This window comes from Pagrus major, chromosome 6 (genome assembly GCF_040436345.1).
Source record: "Pagrus major chromosome 6, Pma_NU_1.0".
Taxonomy (NCBI): domain Eukaryota; kingdom Metazoa; phylum Chordata; class Actinopteri; order Spariformes; family Sparidae; genus Pagrus; species Pagrus major.
Genome location: NC_133220.1, coordinates 21,751,128 through 21,764,013, shown reverse-complemented (window position 1 = coordinate 21,764,013; position 12,886 = coordinate 21,751,128). Strand labels below are relative to the sequence as shown.

At 39.4% G+C, this 12,886-nt stretch overlaps 1 protein-coding gene across 5 annotated transcripts in view; it reads left to right on the top strand.

Moving 5' to 3' along the window:
• The window catches only part of LOC140998277 (inositol 1,4,5-trisphosphate-gated calcium channel ITPR1), an 80,493-nt gene that overhangs the window by 7,372 nt on the left and 60,235 nt on the right, over positions 1-12,886 (top strand). For all 5 annotated transcript variants that reach the window (XM_073468506.1, XM_073468505.1, XM_073468504.1 and 2 more), the window contains exons 4-7: positions 7,285-7,394; positions 8,205-8,291; positions 10,129-10,287; positions 12,554-12,652. In XM_073468506.1, coding sequence (XP_073324607.1) covers positions 7,285-7,394; positions 8,205-8,291; positions 10,129-10,287; positions 12,554-12,652 — 455 coding nt within the window. The remainder of the gene's footprint in view (positions 1-7,284; positions 7,395-8,204; positions 8,292-10,128; positions 10,288-12,553; positions 12,653-12,886) is intronic.

The window sequence follows — 12,886 nt, the reverse complement described above, 5'->3', positions numbered from 1 at the left end:
AAACATTATGACTTGTCAAACACAGGTGTAATTACTAACATTAACAATGGCTGTGTTTCATGTAGCTGTGTCAGTCATTTAGTCGTGCACGCTGGCTCACTTGTTTAATGGTACAAAGCAATTGTACATTGTAAATCGTGGTAAACCTGTGATTTTACTGTCATGACGGGCCAAAATAAACACTATTCCAATCTTATGTTATAGTGCAGGCCTACTGCTGCAATTGGTTAAAAAGAAAACAACATATTTTACTATTTTATGCTCATATATTTTGATGTGTCACTGTAGAAAAATCACAGGTGTAAATTCTTAGATTTATGATGATGACATTTTATTTAGCTGCTCCAGTGCTGTTGTTGTGCATGCTGACTGACTGACTCACTGTCACACTGTCACGGCTCACAGGGACACTTTCGTGGAACAGAGCCATCGTTGGTGTTATTAGTAGCACCTGTGCTTTTCCTACTGTGACAAGTCAAAATGTCTGCTGCGACTCTTGAACACCACTTGCCGGTCGAGCTTCATAAAGAATATTGCGAGATGTCTTCCTGTAGATTGCATTCTTTTTATGTCTTTCTTGATCTTTCTGTATCTTCGTTGCCCTTGTGCATTGCATTGTGGGACAATTGTGTACGTCAACAGCACTCTCAGAAATCAAGCTTTTTTTGTTTGCATATTGACTTTTGTGGGTACACTTTGTTCTAAAATGTCATACGATTGGCCTCAACAGTGATAACCTGTCAAGAGGTTTCTAAATATAATAGTGTGGGTTGAGAAGCATCATTTATGTGAGTTTTCTAAGCTACTCCTAAAGCCAGATCAGGAAGTATTCGCCACTCAAGAAGTGTAAAACATTATTAAAACCAAACAAGAAGCACGCTTCCCCTTGTTTAAACATCCACAAACACAGTCTGGCTGAGTTTGCTTACATATCTGTATTTTTTGAGGGGGGGACTTCTAATTTGAGCTGTCCGGCTGTCCTCTGGCAGAGCAAACCCTCTTCAGTTCCGCCTCGTTTTGGGAGGCTCCTCCTCAGCTGCCTGAGAGGGACATAGTGGTGCAGAGATAAACCTTCTTAGCGGAGGCTATAAGGGCACGGGGCCAGAGTAGCCATGTCCACATGCAGGGCCTTATACTGTCAGTGCTGAGGTATGCTTAACATTTCCTCCTAATGTAAACACCAGTACCCTCCACACAATCACACTCTCACTCATGTAGTCTGCATGCATACGCTGAACTCACGACGACTTGCTTTGTGTTTCAACCGGACAGTGTTTGAAATACCATCACATACACACACACACACACACCTACACACACTTGGGTAGTGCATTGAGTTCAGAGTACACTGAGCAGCAGTCAGCACATCCAAGGCAGAGAAAAACGCTAACTCTGCTTTGTATTAGTCCTTTAAGATAATCTTCCTTTGTATTATTTGTACTTTAAACATCATCACTCAGTTGTTTGAATGTCGGACCAACCGTCTAGTTTGAAGTTGCTATGGTGGCAGCTCGTTTTGTTGTGTGTTGAAGTGGCAGTGACAATTGAATGCTTGCATTGTTGAATGCCATCCACTTTTAATTTTCCCTTTTTAGTGAATCATCAATCACCATCCTCTGTCTCTGTCTGTGTTCAGCAGGCTGATCGCAGATCGATAAAAAGACTTGGAGTTGTTTGATGTTGTAAAATGTAGTGTTTTTCTCAAAGATGAAAATTTATAGTCTGCACAATAACTAATTACAAACATTTAGGAGTACATCTTTGATGGTTTCTGATCTGCATGACCAGCTTTCCCACAAATAATGATAAAAAAGAAATGGCAGGCTTGACTCGAAAGTCTTATGGGTGCCGACCCAAAAGCACAAAATAAAAAATGAAGTCATCAGCACTCGCAATTAAGTATATAATTCTTTTTAATAATGTGCAGCAGCAGACAAAAACTCATTTTCGCCCTAGGCCTTCTTCAGCGCTGAAGTCTGTTTCTATCTGCTGCTGCGTATTATTAAAAGTGTTATATACTTTTATAATTGCAAGTACTGATGACTTTATTTGTTATCTAAAGGGGGTAAACATTGAGGCTGTATTCATCTACAAAATCTTTGGTTGATTGTGTCGGGGTGAAAAGGTTGATAATGACTGAGAAAATCTGAAACAAACAAGACGAAGAAGAAGGCACCAAAACATCCTCTGCTTGTACAGAAACAACAGGAACTCATATTTGCGCTTGTTTTTATCCGCCTGGCAATTTAATTTCTAAACCAGGAGCATGTGAAGACCATTATAGCATCTCCTTGTCATTGCATTAGATGTCTACAACTCTCCTGTTGTTTGTTTTTTGCTTGTTTTTTTCTCTCAACACCTGCCTTAATTTCCTCTAATGTCTTTTGCATGAAACCTTTAGACGTCATAAACTCCAACAAACTTTCGAGCATAAGCTCCTTGCCACTACCTATCAGTTTTCAGCACAAACCGCTGTTGCTGTCAGAGACACACTGCAGGCTAGTTGGGTGGTTGGCCAGAGATAAACACCAGGAGCGGTTCTGTCTTTAGTCCCTTCCTCTCCTAATAACCACATATATTGCTTTCCTGTCTATTGAGCGAGGAAAGGTCTTGCAGGAAGCAGTGAAGGGAAGCTGTTGTCGCTAGACCATTTATTGTCTTAGATGCGCTACAAGTGATTAGTTGCTTCCTTTACAGTATCTCCAACAGGATAAGAACCTCCGAGCGAAAAACAGTTTATACAAGCCAGATCATTGAGGATACTGTTGATTTAACATAGAATAGAAGAAGCATTTTAAAATGTCGGTCTCAAAGTCCATTTGCCAGATTGATGTTGTCTAATTACTGCAGGGAAGAGCAGATTAGATCTCTTACATGCAGGCCTCCCTGCTTAGATGGCTTCTTTGTCATGTGGACATGTCAGGGTTTTGTCTCCCATCAGGCTGTGTCATCTAGCTGCTCTTGTGACTCGACCATCTAAATTGTGTACCATTGTGAACTATGCAGCCTTGTGTTGTGACACGGTAGATCTAATTGAAAGCTATCGTCTGTTGTTGATGCTCTTCTTGCTGTATAATAAAACTTCCTCCGAGATGAATCATCTCCGTTGGCTTAACATCCTCTCAGTAGTTTTTATGGTTGCCACGGCTACGAGCATCTTCCTCCTGACCCTCTTAAATCTGGTGATTTTTTTGTCAGTAAGAGCAGGATTTTTATTAGCTTTTTGTTGAACCGTGCACGTCTAAAGGGTTAGTGTTACTGATCTCTCTGAGATCATCTGTGGCCCTCGTCCAAGACCACTCTAAGCAGTCTTGCGTGACAAGGCTGATATACAGTACCAACACATCAGCAGACGAGGTCTTATAAATAATTTAAAGCCCCCATCCTGATGTCTTTAAGGGGATGTAAAAATACTTTGCATTTAATATTAATTTGTAGTTTTTTTTGTCACACAAAAGTTCAATAACACACATTAAAATTCTTAGAATGATATCTACTTCTTCCTCATTTAAAAATCCATAATATGTGATTATGTACATTTTATCATTTTTTTTCAATGTTTGTATATTTTCTCATTAACTTTTTCTCCTCAATGTGTTATTTCGAATGAGTTACGTGAATGTCTTCTAAGTTGGACACCTTCCATCAACAATATAAAAACTGATTTAGGAATAACTGAAAACCCATTATCCTCAGGACACCAGGCATGTAAAAAACAATGTTTTTCAACTAAATAAGAGATGTTAGAAATACTTTTATCGATATTTTAATAAAATTTGTATTGCCTACTTTCTGTGACTGAAAAAACATCTGTCAAGTGCTGTGGACGTTATGAATCCGTGTATCATTCGTTCATTCGTTTTTCAAAATAAAACCAAAAATAAGAAAACGAAAAAACAATTCCTTTTCTCAGTATTCGTTTCCTACACTAAAATGAAAAAACGGATAACGACTCGTTTTTTTCAGTTTTCGATTTTATGCTCAAATGAATAATGGAAAAAACGGATAACGAGCGTTTCCCGTTTCATGTTTTATCCCATTTTGATCTGAAAAAAGTTCAATGAGCCGGAAGCGGAAGTGACCGTCTCTGTCTCTGTACTGCGAGGGCGCGCAAAACAAAAATAATGGCAGGACTTGAGGATCATGCAGATATAATTGGACAGCTTTTTGAGGATGGTAAAACGCATGCCGAGATTTCTACCACGCTCTGGTAACGTCAGAGAATTGACTGGCTCTGCTAACGTTAGCTTTGCTCCAGGCCACTTCCGGGTGACGGTAATTTCCGGTGTAGGTACCAAATGCTTGCAACATGAAACGGGAAACGCTCGTTATCCGTTTTTTCCATTATTCATTTGAGCATAAAATCGAAAACTGAAAAAAACGAGTCGTTATCCGTTTTTTCATTTTAGTTTAGGAAACGAATACTGAGAAAAGGAATTGTTTTTTCGTTTTCTTATTTTTGGTTTTATTTTGAAAAACGAATGAACGAATGATACACGGATTGTTATGCACCTTCTGCAGATGAATGTTAAAACAGTCTGTACATACGTCATTCTGCACAGCTTTCTTGCAATATGGGTTATTATTGTTAATAATGATATTGTACGTTACATTTTTATTGTGAATGATTAATAATGTTTGAAAAAAGAATGAAGAAAATAATGGTCAGATTCAAAGTAGCAGAAGACAAGATATCCTGACTTTTTGCGCTTAGGATGGATTCAAAAACATTTGATGCTATGCTACCCACAAGGCAACATAATAACTGAAGCAAACATTATACCACTGTTCAGAGGCTGTGTAGCACTCCTGTCTTCATGTGTAAAATCTCAATGTTTAGGCCTCTGCATTGAAGGGACCTGGTCTCGACTCTGTATCTTCCTGAAAATGCTGTAAACATTTGAAAAAAAAAGTTCTAATTCTGGGTCATTTGAACCTCAAACAGTCTCCAGAGACCTGAAATGCCTCCAGTTGACAGTTGGCTTGTGACTTTCCCTCAAATACTTGTGACTCGATTTACTTTATTTGGCTTTGTCCCAAAAAACAAACAGCACTGGTAATGTTTTTTGTTTCTATCATGCTTACCTCAGGGCTACATGGTTTTAAGTCAGTGTTTTTAAGTACACATGATGCAGCTCTATTAAAGACAGCTTTGTTTATAAACTCAAATAGATATTTTGGGTGCTAAATGTTTATGAGGCGGGGGCTCCGGTAGTAAAAGATTGTTTTAAGTCACGAGAATGTTAATGAATGATGGAGTCGTCTGCCCTCTGATGCAGTCCCACCCCTTCTCCTGCCTGATGACCCCCAGCAGGAATTCTCACCACAGATTTCAGTATGACTGAGCTGACATGTTTTCTCTCCCAGCTGACTGTGATTAAAGGCAAACCTCCTGTCAGACACACACTGCGTTCATTTTGCAGCTGTGATTGTGTAGAGTATGATAGAATGCCGGTGTCAAATTATAGGGCAACTCACTCATCAGACTGGAGCTTCCAGTGTGTGTGTTTGTTTCCCTTCGGCTTTTACACTTAGTTTGATCCAGTTCCGCTTACTGTTTCATGTACTGGTCGGACACATGAATGCACATTTATTCCCTCTGCAAAGCTCCAGTTCTTCTTACCCTCTCTGTGCTCGCTCTCTCTTCGTCTCACATTCTTTCACTCTCTCTCTCTTTGTCTTCCTCATTTCTCTTTCACTTCCTTTTCTTTGTTGTTCTTACCATAATTTTTAGGTCAAACTAAAGTAAACCATATCTGATGAGGGGGCTGAGAGGGGGGGGGGGGGGTTTGTGGGGGATTTGTAAGATAGAGACCATTAACTCGGAAGGAGAGAGTGGTGTGTGAAATGGTCAGAGGAATTCAGAAGAGAGAAGGAGGGATGGTAGAAAATCAAGGGGGGAGATAGGGAGTCCCCACCCTCTTCTCTCTCCCTCTGTCATCCCACTCCCCTTCTCTTGGCTGGCCTTATTTGGTCATGTTACTGCGGCCATAGCAGGAGGAGAGAGAATGAGAAAGGGGAAAGGATGGACGGGTTGTTCTTTTTTCTCCTCTTTTCGCCCTCTCAGAATAGAGAGCTTCGGTCTGATGAGAGGTGAAGTCAGAGGAAAGCCAGGACTCAGAGGGAGGAGTGGCTGATGGGCAGAAGTTTAAACTCTGCAGGCAAAACTGTCATAGTAGTTTGTGTGCTCTGGTTGTAAGCTGCTCAACTAAACTTTCAGCCAATGTGAAAGCACCGTTGTGGCTTCAGTTGCAGTTGTGCAGCTTGATATAGAACAGGAACTCTGTTATGCTAAAACTGCGTCCACATGCAAATCGAGGGACCGTGTGCTTGTTTCTACAGTATCTATGAAAATGAGAAGCGGAGTCAAGAGTCTGCAGCATCTCATCTCATTGACCACACACACACACACACACACACACACACACACACACACACACACACACACACACACACACACAGCGGTTATTGTGCGCTGTCACCCTAATGTAACCACATAGACTTGTGAGGACGCTCACTGACATAATAAATTCCCTAGCCCCTTACCCTGACCACTTACCCTAACCACCAGAACTACACACCTAACCCGAACCCTAAACATACACTTCAAACCAAGCCTTAACCTGTTTAACAACCCTTTGAAGTTGTGAGGACTGGCCAAAATGTCCTCACTTTGCAAAATGGTCCTCACTCTGGTGGTTAAAAAACGTGGTCCTCACTTTGTGGCATGTAGTTCACACACACACACACACACACACACACACACACGCACACAGAAACACATGCTCGTCTGTCCTGCATGTCTCCTCCCTGCAGCAGACAAAGCCCTTTGATCTCGGTGAAGGAGAACAGTGGATATGGGAGGCATGAGTGTGTGTATTGTTTTGCTAATAGGTCTTTGATAACATCAGCTGACACGTCAGAATGGGTCATTTATTAAGTCGAGCCCGCTGTGTGTTTCCTATTTATTGTTTTACATTCTGTGCTTGCTGAACATCTTGTATCTTCTTGTTTTAGCAACTAGTGTGCGTTGGTTTATGCTATGCTGTTGCTGTGACCTGTCCCACACTGTAGCACTGACCTTTCCAGACTTAAATCAGAGTGCATCATCATATTTCTCTTTTTTGTTTTCTCTTCTTTTGATTTAAGCCAATGTAATTCTCTAAGCTATAAACACTTTGGTTAGCCTCCAGTGTGTGTTTGTTCTTAACTGATATATTCTTTTTGTGTGTATTTATGCATCTTTGTCTCTTTATTCATTTCTGTGTGTGTCTCTCTGTGCAGACTGTCTGTTCAGACTGTGTCCCATGAACCGCTACTCGGCCCAGAAGCAGTTCTGGAAAGCAGCGAAGCCTGGAGGGAACACAGACACAGTGCTCCTCAACAAGCTCCATGTAAGCAAAGTGACGACACATTCACCACCCTGCAGTCGCTACAGACGGGACACTACACACAGACCTGTCCTCACAAGCTCACAGGATAAAGAGGAGAAAGGACAGAGTGACATCAGATTTTTATCTTGAAATTACGTTGGTAGATTTGAATGCAAAGTTACACAGTGAATGCATAAAAATATTGGATTATTTGTTTATTTATCAGGATCTCCATCTTCTGATCCCTTAAATGTTTTTTGTCTGGGGCCCATATAAAAAACCTACATTCAACATATTTGTATTTATTTATGTTTGGGTGCGAGCCAGTGTATGATTCAAACAAAAAGGTACAAAAACAGCAATAAAGCAAACACATCTGTGCAGCTGTTGATTTAGTTACTTCATATGGATGCTGTGCACTCAAGGATGCTATGTATATTTGCTGAGGAAGCATTATGAACTCCTTTTATAGACAATTCTGAAGCTTCTCACTCCTACTATCCTACCTTTCTGCCCTCTACACCCTCTGTTCTCCCTTTCTGCTGCGTTGCAATACCATTTAAAGCAATCTGCTATCTGATTGCAATCTCTCCTGCTTTTCCATGGAGATGTAAGCCAGAGTTTTCAGTTAAAGTCTCTCTGTTAAAGCTGACATTCTTGTGAAAGAGCTTTGTTCCTACTATGCTTTGTTTAACAGCTAGCCAATCAGATTACTTCTTACCTCATCCGTAAAATTGGTTATCAGTGAACAATATTGCAGTTAATAAGTGAGAGATTTACTGTCTTAGTTTTTGACTACAATCCTCTTTTGATCTCATTCTTGCCTTGCAGCATGCAGCTGACTTGGAGAAGAAGCAAAATGACTCTGAGAACAAAAAACTGCTCGGAACAGTTATTCAGTACGGAAATGTCATTCAGGTTTGTTCCTCTGATGCTTCAGAGCTCTGTACGCCAAAACAAGCACACACACACACACACACACACACACACACAGACACAGACACAGAGACAGGGTCTCTCCACAGGCTGTCAGAATAATGAACAGATGGATCAGTCATACTGTGCCAGCAACCCTGTAACACTAATCCATTCACTTACCTACAAATAATAAATTATATATTTATAGATTAAAATACTCACTGTGCTTCAGCACTTTGATGTGCTTACAGAAATGTCACAGGTGAAAATTACCATTTCACATGCGATTGACTGTGAAAAAAAAATGCATGTCATATTTGAACTGGACGTTTTAACAAGTGACTGGTTTTATTCACGTATAAGTTAAAGTTTCCACATGTGAAAACAAAACATGGCACCTGAAATCACTTGAAATTTGCTTTGTCACATGTGTATTTCACATTTTCACACATTCATTCATGTGATTGGCTATTTTCACATGGGGATTCAAATTTTTACATGTGAACTGGAAATATTTTTTTGAGTGTGATTGCCTTTCCCTACATGCAAATTTAAATTTCAACAAATCATCACCGCCCATTCAATGTATATAAAGTAATCTATTACATTACCTTTGCGCAATTTGTATTTGTTTACAGTTTACAGAATCACTTGACTCGAACCATATATAGACATTGTATGTTGTTGGTTCTGTTGATTTTGACATGCCTATACCCCTACTGTATGTTTTCACTTGCTTGTATCAATCAATCAAACTTTATTTATACAGCACCTTTCAAACAAATCAAAATGCAATTTGATGTACTTTACAAGTTATTGATAAAACATGGGACATTAAGAAAACAAAAATGGATTTAGAGACTAATTTGCAGCACTTGAAATTAGAGAGAAATAATAAAAGATAAATACAAGCATTTAGAATGATTATAAAATCAAATATTACACTTTGACAACAAATTGATTTAAAAAATGTGAATAAAATATGATATAATAATAATAACACCAATAAACTATAGATTCAAATGGTATATAAAATCTAGATAAAATGTATTTAAATTAAAATGTATGTAATAGTTCGACATTTGTTTTTACTGGTCTTGTTTTTGCCTTATGTCTATCTGTCTTCCTGAAAATTATTCCCAGAGCTATGTGTGATAATGAGGACAACTTAAATCAGGAGTCAGTTCCTCATATTTTCCCGCATGCTTTGACAGTACAGCTTCAGATTCTGATTCTGATGATTCAGAAATAGTCGACGCCTGCTTGGTATTTCATCAGATAAACTTTGTTTGGACTTCAACAGAGCTCCGGTTTAACGGCTCTGAGATGCTAGCAACGGAGGCGATTTAATCTCACAAATTTTCCTCTCTTATCTTAAGTTTGAAATATGCCTCAGCTTGAGTGCACGCCCCTCAATATTAACCCTTAAACAAAAACTAAAGCCATAAATTGCATGTTCTAGTGTTACAATGTTGGGAATTTTGGCATTAGCCCAATGAAAGTGAACAAGGCTTAAACGTCTTGCAGATAAAGTGAAGTTATGTAATACAAAAATACCATTAAGTATTTTTAAACGGAGAACACTGGCAGCAGACTCCAAACATAAGCCACAAAATATCTTTCAGTATACTTCAGTTCACAATAAATCAGTGTAACTCTGAGATTTCTCACCATGACATTAGTTCTGTAAATAACTAAATGACAGTAATGAGGGTGTTAATTTCTACCAGCTGCTTTCTTTTAGTCAGCACTTCATTAGAAGCACTTACTCCTCACTTCAGATTCCATCATGTCTATTTGTCTGTAGTGTCTTACACTGTATTCTGTCTCCGCTCAGCTCCTCCACCTGAAGAGCAACAAATACCTGACAGTGAACAAGCGTCTGCCTGCTCTGTTGGAGAAGAATGCCATGAGGGTGATGTTGGACACTGCTGGAAATGAAGGCTCCTGGTTCTACATCCAGCCCTTCTACAAGCTGCGCTCCATCGGGGACAGTGTGAGTCATCATATGTACACGTCTGTTGGCGCGGTGCATTGTGGGAATGTCGCACTGTATGTCAGTCGACGTCAAAGTAAAGGACTGAATCATGTCTGGGGGGATATGTGTTTTACATTTTAAAATGTGTAATACACACACAGTAGTAAATCGGTGTTACAAGGTTAAGACTGCACAATAAAGGTCCAGAACTTGATAGCACAGGTCTTTTTTAACATCTTAAGCCTCGTCCATCTGACCAAATCTATCCCTGGATGGACTCGTGCCAGCACCCAATTGGTGTTTACCTGAGCACAAAGCTCTTGTTGGCACCAACTCGTCTTTCCCTGCAGCAGGAAGTAGTGGGCTGGTGCCCAAGGACAAAATGAACCACGGCATAGACCGGGCTTCTCTGCTAAGCTCCTCTCAAAGTAGCTATGGCACAAGGCCTAAGTAGCAGCAGGCATCGGACAAAAAGAAAGCTGGAGTCAATCCATACCTGCTTAGAATAGACAGAAGACAGTAACGTGCAAATGGATACCGATGCTCCCCGACCTCTACCTGCTGTATGTACATGTGGGAGATTTAAGGTTGAGTGTCTTTCGTTAACTGAGTTGCACTGAACCCAGGGTACTGTGCTCCCACAGAGTACACATCGCTAAATATAGGAAACTGTTTTGAACTAGAATCTTCCATATATTTAAGTAAAAATAAATAAGATAAAATAAAAAATGCAGGGCAAAGCTTTGTTATTTGTGGAGCCGTAACCCAGTTCATTATCAGTTCACATGGTGTTATGACCAAACATCACGATCAGAATCAGGTTAATCAAGTAGATTTTCACATACAAGGAATTTGTTTTGGTTTTATGCATAACAATAAACATATTTAGAGAAAAGAATAAGAAAAAATGTGTTTTACTTCATTTAATAATAATAATCTGTAAACTTTGAATCAAATCAGACAAAAACTAGAAATAATATGTTCTTAATTAGATACCCAACCAACACAGTTATACCCTAAGTACACTGATAAGACACAACAAGCCAAACTTAGTATCGAATTCGACAAAAACTAGAAATGCATCCTATATCAGACAGTTATTAAACCCCAAGTGTAATAATAATATGTACAGTGAGGTAATGTATTATGTTTGTGATACATGTCTGTATTAAATAAGACAAAAATATATAGTAAACAAAAAAGTACAAAGTACTATTACTTTTTATTAGTGTACTCCAAAATAAAGTGCAAAAGTGAAGAATCATATATGGAAAATTGATGAAAAATTACAACAGGAAAAAAAAAAAGAATTAGGGATAGACTAGTTATCAGCCTGGCTATCGGGGTCGATATTAAGCATTTTTCCGATTATTGGTACAATAAATGTGTTACTTTGGCTCTGATGCGTCGTATTTTCACACAGTTTCCCACCTATAACAATATCTGATTGGCTACATGTCACAAGTATAGCCTATTAACACTGAATAATCTGAATCTGCAAAGTAACTAGTAGCTCAAGTTTTGAAATAAATATAGATAAGTAAAGTAGAAGGAAATGGCAAGTTAGGTAGCTCAAACTTGTACTTAGTTACATTCCATCACTGGCTATTAGTTTTGACAACAAGATTTGTTTTTTTACTGGAAATGTAGTTCGGTTCCAATTGTCTCTCATTGGTCTCCTTGATTTATAATCATTGGTATCGATATCAGCCCTGAAAAGGTGATATCAGCCTACCCCTAAAATATATCTTATATCTGGTAAAATATAATCTGTTTAATAAACGATTTGCACAATTTGTGCAGAAATGTGCAAATGTTCTCAGTATAAATCACAAAGAATATATGCAATGTACAGAGATAATAATGTAACGTCAGATGTGGAGACTTCACTTTGACGTAGCATGTAGCAAGGGGTCCTGGACCCAGCTGCTGGCCCTGATAGACTCCACAATCATTCCTGCTCACCTCAGAGTCACGGAGAGATTGTAGCCGATCACCCTCTCAGCTGGGCAAATGATCCGTTGCAGTCTGCCTTCGTCCTTAGCGGTGGCAGCAGCTTACCGGATGGTGACAGAGGTGTTGAGGATGGACTCACTAATGGTGGTGTAGAAGTGCACCATCTCTGACCTTGGCAAGTTAAACTTCTTCAGCTGCAGCAGAAAAGTACATCCTCTGGCATCCCCCTCTGGCAGCTCTGCCTGTGTGAGGATTATAGTGTCTAACCTCTGTTCCTAATGTTTCACATTTTTGTATTTGAATGCGTCTGTTTTGTGTTTGATTGCAGGTGGTGATCGGTGACAAAGTGGTCCTTAACCCAGTGAATGCTGGTCAGCCGCTCCACGCCAGCACACACCAGCTCGTGGATAATCCAGGATGCAATGAGGTTTGATTGAGCCGCTGCAACTTATCTTCTCTTCTCAGAAGTTTCTGTGGAAGCGTTGGCCGTTCTAGAAATCTAATTATAGCTTTGTGTTTTTTTCCTCAGAACTGCTGCTTGGTTATTTACTGCCTGATGTGAAACAGTACAGGATTGTTTTCCTGTCTTCAATATTTTTCACAGTTAAGGCACAGGCTACAGTTAACTACTCTGAGTTACTTTACATTACATCTGTTATTT